This window comes from Microcebus murinus, chromosome 14 (genome assembly GCF_040939455.1).
Source record: "Microcebus murinus isolate Inina chromosome 14, M.murinus_Inina_mat1.0, whole genome shotgun sequence".
NCBI classification, from domain to species: domain Eukaryota; kingdom Metazoa; phylum Chordata; class Mammalia; order Primates; family Cheirogaleidae; genus Microcebus; species Microcebus murinus.
In genome coordinates, this window is record NC_134117.1 from 7,262,083 (window position 1) to 7,277,819 (window position 15,737).

Consider the following 15,737-nt stretch of genomic DNA (forward strand, 5'->3'; position numbering starts at 1 on the left):
TAGACGGGCGAGTCACCTGCAAGGAGAGGTTGCGGGGTCGTCCTCACTCCCGGTCATCTTTCCAGTCTCCCGTACCCTTACCCCGGGGAGAGACCAAGCTTCCCTCGGGGACATGTCTTCCTGCCTCGGGTCAGGGTGACAATTGGGGGCACTTGGGAATCAGGCTGGTGCTATTTGTGTTTATGGGGATATTTTTTCCTTGGTGGCATTAAATATTTACTCTGCTGTCCTCTCCCAATCAGTCTCCATACCTGTTTGCAGAGTGTGAAGTTGCTGCTTTGATAGCGAGATCCGGGCCTGCCGGGGAGTGATTCGCAGGTGCACAATTAAAGTCAGTGTCCAAAAATACATCTCCCCACACATAATGGTTTGAAATGCAGCTTAAAAATAACCACATCTGTCTCACATGTGAGTATTTGCTAGGCGTGTTGAGTTAATGGGGTTTTGTGATCAAGAAACACAAAGCGTCAGAATTAGGAGCTGTATTTAGCATCCTAGGGCAGGATGTGAGTGGGTTCATCCGGCCTGTCGCTGGCCCAGGGCTCTGCGGACGCTGATGCAGCCTCGGTCAAGGCCAGGGGCTCGCAGGCTGGCACGCTCGTCCCGGTGGTCATACTACCCAGCTGCGTGGCCTCAGGCACGACGCCTGCCGCCTCTGAGGCTCTGTGTCACCATAAGGAAACCGCAGGTCCCACTGCCGGCTCTGCTACCTTTACCTAATTGTGAAGAGCAAAAGGAGTAAACAAAGAATTGTCCTTGGCGATTCTCAAATGCTGCGTCTGTGCCGTCAGAATTCATTCTCTCAGCAGCCCGCGAGTCACAGGTCGTCAGGGAACCGGACATGTAGACTCTACTCCACTTCCTATGTGACTTTTTCTTTAACATGTTATTACATTTCATGAAATTATTATTGCACGTAATCACCGGTGCACTCAGAGGAATAGCTCTGTTGTGCAGATACGGAAACTGATGTCAGAGGCTGAGTGACCTGCCCTGACCCTGCAGTGAGCCAGTGCAGACCCGGGACTCCCAGTTTTCTGGCTGCAGATAAACACGAGGTCCTTCCTGCCGCCTCTGCACCCCATGAGACGGCTCCGCTTGGTCAGCGGCTCGTGGCCTCCCCCTGCGTCCCAGCTCCTGGCTCATCCCTCCGACCCCTGGCTCTCGCTGCTATGAAGTGCCTGCTGCGTGCTTGGCACTAAAGGGCAGAAGTGAAAAGGCCCGTTGATTCCCGGCCTTCAAGATGCTTCGGTCTGTGGCAGAGGGGCCACGGGAGTCGGCTCCCTGCAGCACCGACACCGTGCTGAGTGCTCTACACGCACCGTTTCAGTTATTCCTCAACACGGGAGGCAAGCACTGTTATTATGGCCTCTATTTTATAGAAAACAGACGCATGGAGCGTGGACTAACTCAGCTAAGATTTCCCAGGAGAGGCAGATTAGCAATCCAAGCAGCGTTAATCCTCAAGTTGTTGCTTCCCGAAGATGCCATAAAACCACCTCCCAAGTCACCGGGTGGGAGTTCTAGGTGCAGCAGCTGGCGTGATGAAGCCACGTGCATCCCTCTTCTGACGGCAGCCTCACGCTGATTCACTCATCTGGAGCCCTCACCGAGCGCCGAGCTTCTCGCGGGTCACCTGACTCTTGTTTTTCTGGGTATTCCCCGCCCCGTGTCAGCACCGCCTCTCCACATATGTGAGTGCTTAATCACGCGTTCTGGGAAGTGGCCGCAGTGCTTCAGGGAACCGCAGCTGCCGTGGAGGAGTCTGAAAGGCCGGTCTCTTTCGCGTGTGTTTTGCTGTTGCGCACTCGCCCGCACGTGGTTGGCAAACGCAGGATCGTATCATCATGATGCAGAAACGGCATCGGTTCGTGTGCAGCTACTGCTAGTCCATCAATGGTGTGTGGGACCAGGTACCAGCACCGGGCCGCACAGGGCACTGGCGCAGGGGACACAGAAGCTGTGTGGCCCTCCTCCCTCCCGTCCCTCTGGGCTCCGCGTTTCATTGCCAAGTCCCCTTTCCTGTTGTGCCCTGGCCCCCACAATTCAGCCTTCCATCCCCTCCTGGGATCTACCTTCACTGTTTTTTTCTTTTTAAGTCAAATCCTATAATTGCAGCTGCATTTTAAAATTATTATTTAGCAACTCAACATGTCTTCTTAACCATGCTAATGTCTTTTCTTTAGAATTAATTCATTTTTTAGTCTTCCGATTACAGAGCTGCTTAGATTTCGAATGGTCTGGCTGGAACCCTGTTTTCCTGGTGAATTCGGTTTTCGTAGTGCAAGATTTTGCAGACTGTGAGCTTTTACTGGAATGTATTTGCCACGTTATGGCAGAAACACCTGTCTCTTTTTTTCCCTCATTTTAAGCAGATGACTTTGAAAGGATCCTTATAACCCATAATCTCCCCCTTTTCTCCCAAGTAGAAATTTACCTACATTAATTTAACAATATAAGGTTAGATCAAGAAGAAACCAATGTTTACATTTCATTAGCTCATTGGGGCAGGATAGATCTTCTGTGAATGCCAGGAAGAAATCCAGTTCAGCAGGACAGCCCAGGTCTGGCCTCTCACCCACGACTTCTCTTCTTGTGTGCCAGGATCCTGTTATACTCAGGATCCTGTTATACTCACTCGCCTGTCATCTCACTGAGAAACAATCACTGGTTTCTTGAGCTCCAGGAGCAGACGCAGACAGACCGGAAATTAACGGTCTGGGTCTCAAAGAGAGCATGTTGACAATGGCCTCTGACACCTCCTCGGATCTTCTGCCTGTGGCTAGTCTCAGGGGGTGACCCTGTACCCAGGGGGGTCATCTGTCATCTCACGCAGGGTCCTGTCCTGTCCCATCCTGAAGATTCCTTTGAGGACCCCAGGCCATTTTCTGTGGCTCATAAACTAAGGAAGGGGGTTCAGGGACAGCACTGCCACCTAAGGGACTTACCCCACCGCTGCTACTACGTTGGATGCTTCCTTAGCGGGGAAGCCTTGGGAAGGTGGCAGCAGCAGTTGCCGCTTCACAGGGCTGGGTTTCAAGTCAGGGCCCGACATGTGAATGGAAGAAGTTGAAATACTGAGATTGTGTGGCTGGGACTCAGGGCAGCACCACGATTTCTGCCAGTAATTGGGGCTGTAAGAAAGTTTACGCTCAGATCAGAGCTTGGAAGAAAGAGTTGACATTTTGAGGTCACCGGAGAAAACGTGGTGCGCTGCCTGCACACCTCCGGATGTCTTTGCGATGGTCTGTCACGGTCACTGGACACCCTGTGGCCCACATCTTGCACTGCGAGTGTTAGAAATGACTCAGAGTCTGGCCCCTTGGAGAAGCTCGACTCCTCTGGGTCTTTCACGTGGAAATGTCTGGTCACAGTCTTGGTGACTGTCAGAGCCATTGCCCCAGCGCCACTGGCAGGAAGCACAACTCCGCTCTTCAGTCATTCCTTTAAAGAACTCTGCAGACCACTGGGATGCTGACATTAGGGTCTAGTCCCAGCTTTCTCAGCATCTTTTCACCTGAGCCTTGGAGGTGGCCGCTGCCCGTGGCTTCATACGTGCCCCACAGAACACTGAACCAGCTACTAATGGTTGCCCCGATGTCGCCACTCGTGTGCCCGGGCACATCCCACATGTTCTGTCTTTTGGCCCCGATGCTCCTGGGGCCTCACCTTGCCCAAGCACAGAGCCACGTTTCTCCCAGCAGGAAGTGCGTGGACCGCCTCGGGCAGCACCGTCTTCTCAGCTTCACCCTGTGCTTGGCCCACACCTGCCTGTTGCTGGACCCTGACCCGAATCTGTGACCCGACAGCCTGTCTGTTCTTCCGGACCTTCCCGATTGTCTGCGTGCTCAGCCTTCAGTTGTTTTTTTTTTTTTTTCCTGGTTGCACAAAAGCTTGCTGTGACTCAAGAAGTCCTTCTTGAGGGCTATATATGTACTAGGTGCTTGGAAGGCAAAAACAATCGCAGTAGAAATAGTTTCCAAGGCAAGGAATGTCATGTTTGTCTTGATAAAGGGATTTTGTTCTGCATCTGGCTTCAAACGCCAGTCTGGGAGACAGTGTTTGGAGGCCAAGATGCTGGAATTTCGAGCATTTGCACTTTTATGGGAATAACAGGACCAAATATTTTCAATTATGGCTCTCTTGGAAAAATCAAAGTGAGTATTTACCATGATGATGAGAATGTACCATGCTCATTTCTCGAGAGGCTTACGTCGTGAACACACGGGCAGGTGGAAGAGCAACGCAGCCACGGCGAAAGGGAGCCCCCAGGTCACCAAAACCTCCTTGGCTTGTGAATCACAGCTTGTTAGGGAGCCGCAGATGTAGACTCTGTTCCACTTGCTCTGTGAAGTTTTCTTTAACATGTTATTAAATTTCATAAAGTTATTATTGCATGCAATTGTCGGTATACTCAGAGGAATAGCTCTGTTTTGGAGATAAGGGAACTGACGTCAGGGGCTTGGTGATCTGCCCTGACCCCGCAGTGAGCCAGTGCAGGCCTGAGACTGAAATCCCGGTTTTCTGGCTGCAGATAAACGCAGGGCTCCTTCCTGCTGTCTCTGCACCCCTGTGACGGCTCCGCTTGGTCAGCGGCTCGTGGGCCCCCCCCCCCCCCCCCCCCCGCCTCCCAGCTCTGGCTTATCCCCCGACTGCTGGCTCGCCTGCCCAGGCACCTCCCGGGCCCGCATCTGGGTAGGCCCACATCTGGGCGGGCCCAGGGAAGTCAGAGGGACCTCTGCAGCCACACCCCAGAGCCTGTGTGTCCACGCCATGGCCGTCACGCCCTGTGCCTTCTGGAGTGATGCCTCGTGGCGGTGGGGCTTCTGGTCGCCTGCCCAGCGCTAAGTGACTGACGGGTGGGTGGAGGCAGCACGGATCTTCTGGACAAAGGGAGGATTCCCACCCCAGCAAGGGGCAGTGTGGCGGGAGCGACTTCATCACCCTAGCTCATAAGGACTTGGGATTTTAAACTCATGAATTATTTATTTCTAGAATTTCCCATTTAATATTTTCAGACCGCAGGTGACTGAAACCGTAGAAAGTGGAACTTGAGATAACAGGGCCACTGTATCTACCAAAGCTGAGAGTTCTCACATGCACTGACCTAACAGTTCACTGTGACGCTTAAAGAGAGATGTGTTCGCATGTACGTGAGAACACACGGACAGGTATGTTCATAGAAGCATTATTTATAACCCCCAAGTGGAAACAATCCACGTGTCCATCAACAGTACAATAGATAAGTCGCTGCATGTGCAAATAATGAAATACTATCCCTCAGTGAAAAGGAGTAATTCCCACCAGTGTGATCTCAGGGATGAACCTCCCAGATATGGTATTGAGCTAAAGACACCAGACACAAAAGACTAGTTATGGTAAGTGTCATTATGTGAGATTTAAAAGTAGGGAAACCGATCTAGGGAGATGGAAGTCAGAGGGTGGGTGTTGTCGGGGGAAGGGTATCTACCGGAGCTGGGGAGGCTTCTGGCTTGCTGGGCTGTTCTACACCTTGGTCTGGGTGTGGTTACACGGGTCGTGCACTTCGTAAAAATCTATCGAACTGCACGCTTAGGATTTGTGAGCTTTTCTCTGCATTTTAAAATTCAATGAAAAATTTATGAAAAAGCTGGTAAGTCAGAGAGGTATATTTGATTTAGACTTTTCAAAGGAGAATAAGAGAATAATTGAAGTTTGGTGATGATGGGGAAGGAGGAGGAGTAGCAGGAAGCAGAAATAACGGTGTCATCACTGCCATGGTAGGGAGGGGATAGGTACCTTCTAAGAAAATACAGAATTAAGTATGCTACATAAAGGCACAGTTACTAAATCAACCACTAACACAAAGATAGAGGCATTTAAAATTCTCAGAGGAAATATGCACTTAAAGCAAAGAAAACAGGTCAATAGATAAAGATAAAACAAAAGCCAAAGCGGCAATAATAATAGAATAGCTAAGAAAAGTTGGTGACTCATTCAGACAAAGAACATCTGTCACTGGCTAAATGGACCGAATTCACCTATTAATAGAAGAAAACTTAGATCGTGTCATAAAGGGAATTAATCCCCAAGTCGTAGCAGGTACACAGCAAACAGAGTGACTGGTGCTCGTGCCCGCGCTGGCTTCCGTGTGTCGAGTGCTTATTCTGTGCCAGGAGCTACAGAAAACACGCGTCGCGACCTGTGTAACCATGGCAACGGTCCTATCACGAGGAATCATTTCTATCCCCATTTTACAGACTGACCCACCTATTTGGGGATGCATAAATAATGAGCTGTAGAACCAGGGCTTGAAATTAGATTGCAGCAGGGCTCCAGGGCCCAGTCTGTGGTGCGCGGCCGCCCCGGAGTGGGATGGCCACACTCACTGTCTTTCTGTGGGCTGCTGATACGGGAATCAATAGTTGTTTATTTTCATAATTAAACTTACTCTATAGATACACAATTTTAACAGCCAAAGCATTTCCCAGAGTTTAGTTGAATTGAATTAGAATGTTGATGTGAAAACATTCTTTAGTTTCTTTTGCAATGACTATATTTCTTTCCTCATCTTTTACATAATTAATAAATGGCTGATGGTGCACTGAATTGATTTTAATTTTAAATGTTTTCAATTTCAAACTTTAGATGTTTACTGGTTTCCTTGGCCAATGCAAGGAAGTAGATAAGAAATTGGTCTCGGGTTTTTAAAATGGCTTCGCAGACAATGAGTATTTCTTTGTAACTGACTTTACTGATGATTAAGGTCTGAACTGAGACTAAGTGCCTTGCTAATTTGTAGAAGGGTCAGCTGATCTGCACCTGGGAAGTTTTATGGGTTTATCAAAGATTTATCACGCGAGTTTATGGAAAGTAGACATTCAGGCCACATTTTGGCCATTTTGTGGCAGATTAGTTACTTAACTATACTAATTGGATGTCACAGCTGACATTTTTAGGTAAGTCACCCCTCCCAAATGGTGGCAATTTCTTGGTAACCTATAAAGTTCCAGCCATGGCTTCTGAGATTTTTTTTTTTTTCTCCAATATACTTTAAAATGACTATTACGTTATTCTGCTTCTATCCAAATAGCTCTGGGCTCTGTCTGCAGAGTAGCAGCTGTAAGTCAGTTATCCTGGGATTACTAAATAGTAACGTTCACTTGGATATGACTTTTTAATTGGCTTCCAGATGTTTCCGTATAGAGGCAGTCCATGATCATGAAATATGTTCAATGCAGATCAGTGATTTCACTACAGCAGAGTGATTTTGAGAGTCACTGTTTTCTCCATCTACCAAAAAGCACTTTGCATAATCGTGCCTGGCTCACAGTAAATGCTCTGTAGATACCTGGAAAATGAAAGAATAAAAAGTAGGCTTTAGGCCGGGCGCTGTGGCTCACGCCTGTAATCCTAGCTCTTGGGAGGCCGAGGCGGGCGGATTGCTCAAGGTCAGGAGTTCGAAACCAGCCTGAGCAAGAGCGAGACCCCGTCTCTACTATAAAATAGAAAGAAATTAATTGGCCAACTGATATATATATAAAAAAAAAAAAAAATTAGCCGGGCATGGTGGCGCATGCCTGTAGTCCCAGCTACTCGGGAGGCTGAGGCAGAAGGATCACTCGAGCCCAGGAGTTTGAGGTTGCTGTGAGCGAGGCTGACGCCACGGCACTCACTCTAGCCTGGGCAACAAAGCGAGACTCTGTCTCAAAAAAAAAAAAAGTAGGCTTTACATCAGTCACCCTCTATATCTATGCATCCCTTTACTTCTGTTTCTTAAAATTAAAATATATTTTAGTCTGATTTATAGGCAAGTAAAAGAATTAAGAAGATTATAACAAAAAAGCAGTGATCCCCTGTCAAATATATTCCACATTCCATCCACTCCTGACTGGTCTCCAATACTGTGTGGATGGGGCAACCACTTTAACCTCTTTTCGAGAATTTAAATCTTTATTTCTAAATAATATACACATATTGATATGTATTGTTTTATAGATTTTTGACTTTATTTTATAGATTCTTATTATGGAAGATGAAGCTCTCAGCTCATTTCTTTCACCCCTTTACTCCTCTCCAATCTTTCCAATAAAATTATGTTTCAATGTTTGGGTAAATCTATATTCAAGTTTTCATTATTATGACTGTATAAGTGTTGCTTCCTACTGAGCCAAGAAATACTCATTTTATATCATTATTTGACAACTTTTAGTTTTCCTAGACCTGCTTAAATTTTTAAGAAAATCTTCTCCTATAATAGTTCTGGGTCTATAAAGTACTCTTCAATATAATTGTTATGAGGCCAAGCCTGTTCAGTGATTTCTAGACCACCTTTGTTTTTTATGTTTCTGATGGAAATCCCTTCCGGAGCCCTTTGACCTGCAAGTTCTGACTACGCCACTCCCTGGGTCCCTTGTGTGGCTCCTGTCTCGGGACTTCTTCACCTACATTCTGAGAATCCTCTCCTTGGTCGGAACCCTTGATTTCTGGATTCAATATATTCCCATTTTTTGATGTTCTGCCTCATTTTTGTGGAGTGCATCCTCTAGTAGCTTCGTGGCAATAGTGCATAAGAAATAAATTTTGTGAAGATCTATCAATCTAAAAATATCTTTATTTTACCAACATGATTGGTAGTTTGTGTGAGGGTCACATTCTAGGATGAAAATCTTTTCCTTTGGGATTTTGAAGGCACTCTCCTGGCATTCTTCTGGCTTCAGAGCCTGCTACTGAGAATTCTGGTTCCATTTTCATTCCTCTTTCTTTGTTTTTGTGTATTTGTTTTGCTATTTGTTTCCTCTTTGGAAGCTTTTAGGGCTTCTCTTAAATTCTGGTGTTCGAAAGTTTCACAATGATATGCCTTGATATGGGTCTTAGTTTATTCCCTAAGAACTAGATTCTTAGTGTTTTGGAGACATAACACTTTCAGATCTGTGAGGTTATCTTATAGCTTTTATTTGTTGATTTGTTTCCCCCTAAAGTTCTTTTGGATTTCTTCCTCTGCTTTCCTTGTTTTTCTTCTATTGCTTATTTTATTTTATAATATATTCTGTTTTACTTTTTCTGAGATTTCTTCATTTTGTCTTTCTAGTCTTTCTATTGACTATTAAAAATTTTCAGCTTTCACATTCCCATTCCTGGTTTCTAAGAGCTCTTTCTTGTTTAATGCCTTTTATTTTTATGGAATATCCTGTTCTTGTTTCATGAAGGCAAGGTTTTCTTTCTAGAGATATTAATTATAGTTTTTTGAGTTTTTTTCTATTCTCTGATATAGTTTATGTTTATTTTCTCGTGTTTGTTGTAAGCCTGGGGGCATGGTGCTCCCCAGCTGTGGGGAAGGGAGCTGAGGCAGCTCGTCCTGCAGCGTGCTGCCACCTGCCGAGGTCCCTGTTTTTATGCATCACAGCACACCTGCTCTATTCTGTGCCTGGTGTCCCCCAACCCAGAGTCTCTAGAATTTGCTTTTTTTTTTAATAGAAAAACTTTAGGTCCTTTGTGGAGTCAAGGTAGGGATGTGGGGATCTAATTTTTTTTTTAATACATATTTTAAAGCAATTCTCTGTTTCAGTCCTGCCTCCTTCACCTTCCACAAGGTCTTGGAACCAGGTTCAGAGCTATGCTGAAGTCCCTTATGGCTTGCTTCTCGGTGCTGTGCTGTTTTGGGGTTTGTACCCCCTTTTCTCACTGAGCCATTCAGAGTTCGTCCATCTGATTTCTGTCTTCATATATTATACATTGGGGATCATAAATGTCTTATAGTTTTATCAGAGATGGAAGTTGTATTTCTGCATCTTGTTTTATTTGTTTAGGGGGGATTTTTGGGTGAAGAACACAGAAAAAACTAATATGTTTCTGTCACCACCTTGAAAGAGAAAAACCCTATTAGATTGATCTTGGACAGTACCAGGCTTTCTCTTTGTTATGGATTTAATAACTCCCACACATACCTGAAGCAAAATTGAGTCTGTTAAGTGCATTGGTGTGTTTTTTTTTTAAGGCAAAAAGTAGTGCATAAAATTTAATTACCTTGAGAAAATTATATTAATCCTCAATTTATTTGGCACTGTAGTAGAAAGAATTATTCTACGTTAGTGGTATTTGCAAGACTAGGTTATCCTTTCAGGAATCAAACTTCATTTCACCAACTTTTAATTGAAATTGCTCCAGAATTTATCAAGTATTTCCCTATATTACTAAATAGAAAGAGATGAATGTACTCTTTTCTTGGTTTCTCAGAGGCACATACGAATATCATTTATTAGACTGGGGTGTAATTTGGTGACGTCTCGGGGGCTGGTACCTCTTCTTTCACTGAATTCTTCCAGGCACTTGCTTTTTAAGTTCACAATTGATTTTGCAGAGATGGCTGTCATTTCCCTGTGAGTCATCTTCAGGAAGGGCCATCCAACCCCCTGACACTGTCCTACCTTTAATTGTCTAGTGTGCTCAGAAAGAGCTAAGATTGGTGGCAGAAGCAAAATATCCAGGCTGGCGAACCCAGGAGCCTTAAATTCCTAATTGTGGCCAATAGACTTTGGTGGAGAGTTTCCTTCAGGTTTCCATGATTCTATTAGGCAAATATCTCGGGCTATGTGGCCGCTCTCTTCTTGTCTGCTTAGCCGTAGACCTTGGCACTGTTGATCTTTTGGGTTGGGCAGTTCCTTGCTGTGGGCTGTCTTGTGCACTAGGGTGTTTGGCAGGATCCCTGGCATCTGCCCACTAGATCCTGGGAGCACACCGCTCCCCTGGTTGTGGCCATCAAAAACGGCTTCTGACATTGTCAAATGTCCCCTGGAGGGGCAGCACGGACTCTTGTTGGGAACGTTAGATTGTAGGTCTCCACTGTCTTCAGAGTTTGTAACTCTGTTCTGGATATGTCACGTTGTAAAAGATGTGACAGCAATGAACTGGAATAGTACCGTAATGCTCTAGCGTTTTATAAAACTCGAAATAATTCATAAAGCACCCATATTTCCACATTTTGCCAGTGCTAATCACATATTCATCGTTTTAAATATTCTGATAACTAACATTTATGGAGTGCTCGTTTTTATGCGCCAGGCCCTGTTGTAAGCACTGTGAACACTCCGGGGGAGAAATTGTCCTTGTCCCCATGTTAACAGATGGGGAAACCGAGGCACAGAGCACTTAGGCAAGTTGCTGGAGTTTATGGTGTGTAAGTGGCCCTGATGTCTCACCCTGGCAGTGGGACATCAGAGCACACACTCTTAGCCAACACACTGCGTGGTGGTTGATTTCAAGATGACCAGACCAAGACGCAGGTGCCACGTGTAGGCTTTGGTCCTCCTGCCCGCTCTGAGCTCCAAGAGGATGAGGCTGCAGATGTCTGCACAGCTGCCTCCCTCTTGTCTAGGCCAGTATTTGACATACAGTCGAGGCGCAGTGAAAGTTCATTGTGCCGAATGCATCAGACTATTCTAATAGTCTGATGGGCTGTTGACAAGAAAAGAGGAACCACCGCAAAAAATAAATGCATGTTATGGTTTCTTGAAAAGATGAGTTGATATCGTAGGTCACTAATGTATTGCAGATATCTGTCATTAGGAGGATAACTGCCAACAAATACAGAAAGGAAGTGATTGGGTAACTACAGCCTTCAAGCTGCTACCGTGACCTCCTCGACTGCAGAGTGGGAAACTGAGACGTTACGCTTAATAGAGAGGCACCATCGCTTCTTTAGAATCGGACTGTAACTAAACGCACCAAAGCACTGGAAACATGCACTTGCAAAACTGAGCCTTTCTTTGATGATTCTGGAAGGCAGAGCCGTGCAGCACCTCCAGGTTCTCATTACAGACGCTTGTGCCATCGAGACACTGATGTGCCGGTTAATCAAGGGCTTGGGTTCCGGAGGTGTTGACTAATAGCTCTTTTTATTCACCTTAATTTGAGATGGTAGCACTTCTGGAAGGCTGTGACATGTTAGTATTCTGGCATTTGCCCTCAAAGTTCCTTCAAGATTATTTCAGGAGTGGACTGGGAGGGCACAGACGAGGGTTTGGTTCTGATGCAAGGCTTGTGTTAGCTGGTGCAGTGGTGGACAGAGTTTGCTAGTGGAACCCTTGGCCAGGTTGTCTGTCTGTTATAGCTGGACTCTTAAATTCACATTTCCCTTGCCCATTAAAAGTAATGTTGTTCCCAGAATTTGGGCTGAAAACTGCTTAGAGTTAGGAAAAGTGGGCTGGCTTCATTTTGAACATTCAGACTTTTTCTCATCTGATCACGTCCTTGCGAAATAGCCATGGAAAAATAGGGTAAGCGCAGAAAGGGTCTTGGTAAACTAGGCTGCTTCACTTGGTTCAAATGTCCTTTTTTTGTGGCATGGGTGAGGGACAGTCAGGCAATTCTCTCTTGAAATGGTGATAATAGAGGGAAAATTCTAGAGCAGAAACCTTACCTTGGAAATTCAGATCAGAAGAATTTTGGGGACGGGCACAGTGGTGCATGCCTTTAGTCCCAGATACTTGGGAGACTGAGGCAGGAGGATCACTTGAGCCCAGGGGTTCGAGGCTGTAGCGAGCTCTGATCATCTGTTAAGAGCCACTGTGGTGTAGTCTGGGAAACAGAGTGAGACTCAGTCTCTTTATAAAAAAAAAAAAAAGAATTTTTGGTAGTAATAGTAACTGCTGCTGAACACATCAAATGACTTAACCACTCCTAAACAAATGTTCGCTGGATAAACACACCCTTCAACACCCAGCTCAAATGTCACGCTGGTCTTGCCGAGACTGAGTGGCTTGTGCTGTCCTTAAATGTTCCCTCAGCAACGTGCTAGTCTTCCTAACAGCACGTGCGGCACCGTGCTCCAATTCACTTGCTCCCCTGTCTTTCTTCCTGCCGGATGGCGAGGTTCTGGGAAGGAGCCGCTCGTCCTCGCAGCCCCGGCCCCCGGCGCGTGGGCGCCGTGTGGGAGACGCTGCGCGCGTGTTAGGTGCACGAGTAACAGGAGAGCTCATTAATTCCATCTTTCACATGGGCAAAAGGAGGACCTGTCACATGGAAATATTTCCAACTCGTTAATGCTAAGCAACTCCCTTTTATGATTGAGAACGAGGACTTCGGGGCACAATTAGATTTTCTTTACCACCTTCCTCATTTTCTTCTCCTATCGCCCCTCCCTTCCTCCCAGTGTCAGGCAAAGATGTGTCCGCATTTTCTTTGGTTCAGAGTCCTTCTGAAGAGCGCCCTGTCTTTCTTTGCAGGCGGGGATTAACGAGAACGATTTCTACGACGGGGCGTGGTGCGCGGGGAGGAACGACCTCCACCAGTGGATCGAGGTGGACGCCAGGCGCCTCACCAGGTTCACGGGCGTCATCACCCAAGGCAGGAACTCGCTCTGGCTGTGAGTGTGCGGGGACCCGTGCGGTCCGGGCTCTGCGTCTCGGGTCTAGCGTTCGAGGGTCTGGACGGACGGGGGAGTCGCGGAGAGGTGGCAGGTGACGGGCAGTAGAAGGCAAGAACGTTGGAACGGGGGCGGGGGCTGGGCGGGCTGCAGACACAGGTCCCCCGGGAAGGTGTGTCTCTCAGGACCAGCCTTCTCCTGCACAGGAAGGAGAGAGGGACTGACGGCAGGTGAGGCGGAGTAGACAGAAGCACAGCCAGGGCCGTGCGGTTAGGCAGGCGGCTGCTGTCTCGGATGGCTGGCGAGGTGATGGCGTGCCGACTGGTGGGCGGAACACGGCCCAGGTGGGACCTCTGGACACGCGTGAGCACACGGTCCTGGGGTGGAGGGCATGCACCGTCTAGACTCTGGGAAGAAGAGCTGGAAGCCCGGGAAGGTTTCCTGGTGAAGAGGTGCCAGAGAAGTAGAAGTGAAGGCTGACACAGTGTGGCGCTGAGAGCGAGCCCATTCCTCAGAATTACGCTTGGGGTCAGGGCGGGGCCAGTGACAGGTGTGACCTGATGGTAATCCCAGGAGAGGTGGGCTGTGGCCCCTGAAAACCCCGTCTTACGGTATATGCAGGCGGTGGAATAGGTCATTCAGCCTTAAAGAGGAAGGAAATGCTGACGCATGCTCCACGTGGACGAACCTTGAGGACATTTTGCCCAGTGCAGCCAGTGCAGGAAGCCAGTCACAAAAGGACAGAGACGATTCCACTTACATGGGGACCTAGAGTAGTCCGATCCACAGAGACGGAAGTAGAACGGTGGTTGCAGGGGCTGGGGGAGGGGGCGAGGGGGGGGTCACTGTTTAATGGGGACAGAGGTTCAGTATGAGATGATGCAAAGTTCTGGAGATGGAGGGTGGTGATGGTTCCACAACCATGAGAACGTGCCGAATGCCACAAAGCTGTACACTGAACAATAAGGCTAAAATGATACATTTTATGTTATGTATATTTTACAATAAACAAAAAAATTCAATAAACGCATATGATATAAAAAATATAAAAAGCACCCTATCGACCTCGGCTCAGGGCCGGTTGTGGAGACAGAGCTGGGGCTGCATCTGTGCGGTGGTCTTGTGGCTCCAGCCGTGTGGACCGTGGGCACCAGAGACTGGGGTGCACGGGGGGGGGGGGGCAGAGGGCGGGGCAGGCAGGGCCAGCAGGACCTTGGGTGCTTTCTGAATTTTGCACTGAGAAGCTAAGATCGCCGACACCCCACACTTGAACGTTAGGAAATCAGTCTCTGTCCCTGTCAGCTGAGAGCCCTCCCGCTGGCAGCCCCCTCCGCTCACACATCCCATCCGCAGTGCACCCCCAAATCCCACTTCTGGCATCTTTCAGTATTTACTAATTACCTGTTGGCAATCACGTAAAATCAAACTGCAATTTGCTGACTAGATTAACTTTAATTTCTGGAAAGATCAACATTAATAAAAAACTGGGTTAAGAGAGATGAACCTGGCATCTGTGCTCACATTTCACCTGCTCACCTGTCTGTCATTTTCCCTGCAAAGGGACACTACATCTTAGTGACAGTTGTCAGGCAGTGACTCATTACCTGTTTTCCTCTGAATTTTTTTTTTATTGTAAAGACAACATTATAACATCTAGCAACATTTTAAAACATAGCCCATGATTTCATGGTCCTTATGCAAACAGAATTATTTTTACATATTGCAGTCATATTACATATCCAATTATGTTGTTTTAAACTTAAAGACATATCAGTACCATTTTTCATGCTCTTACTCGGGCTTCATAATGCTCATTTTTAATAGCCTATAATTCACTCAGCCATGCCTCCATCACCATCCTAATTTTCTGTTGTCACATGTCGTATTACAAGAAAGCATTTTTATGCTTTTTTCTTCATTTGAATTATTGTCTTCAAATAGATTTCCGGAGCTAGGATAATTTGTGCATTTTGACAGCATTTGGTTATGTATCTGTGCTATTTCGTATATTGCGTTTTATTCACTTTGCTTTTCAGTGGCATTTATGTATGTGTTCACATATGCTGAGTTTTGCTCTGCGGTATGCATTTTGCTCTCATCGGTGCTTTATGACTATGACAATTGTTTTCACTGTTTATTTTCTGAAAGGCAGGAATTTGGGGAGAAAATGTTGGATGGCTCAAGAAAAATGGAAACTTAAGTGATTTGAGACAGTCTGTAGGGATGAGACACAGGGATTTTGCCTTAATGCTTGGGCATTAACCTGTCTGGCCGCTGTCATTCGAGCTCAGTAGTCGGGCTGTTATTGGATTAGAAAATAAGAGCAGGGTAGGTATAACGCTCATATTCCATTTCACCTAGAAACACGAGAGAGTCAGAAACTGCAGCAGAGCAG

General features: G+C 46.7%; 1 protein-coding gene across 1 annotated transcript in view; it reads left to right on the plus strand.

The window, feature by feature from the left end:
- The window catches only part of CPXM2 (carboxypeptidase X, M14 family member 2), a 105,072-nt gene that overhangs the window by 24,130 nt on the left and 65,205 nt on the right, over nt 1-15,737 (plus strand). Inside the window, exon 4 of the mRNA XM_020280759.2 lies at nt 13,203-13,342. Within this exon, the coding sequence (XP_020136348.2) occupies nt 13,203-13,342 (140 nt within the window). The remainder of the gene's footprint in view (nt 1-13,202; nt 13,343-15,737) is intronic.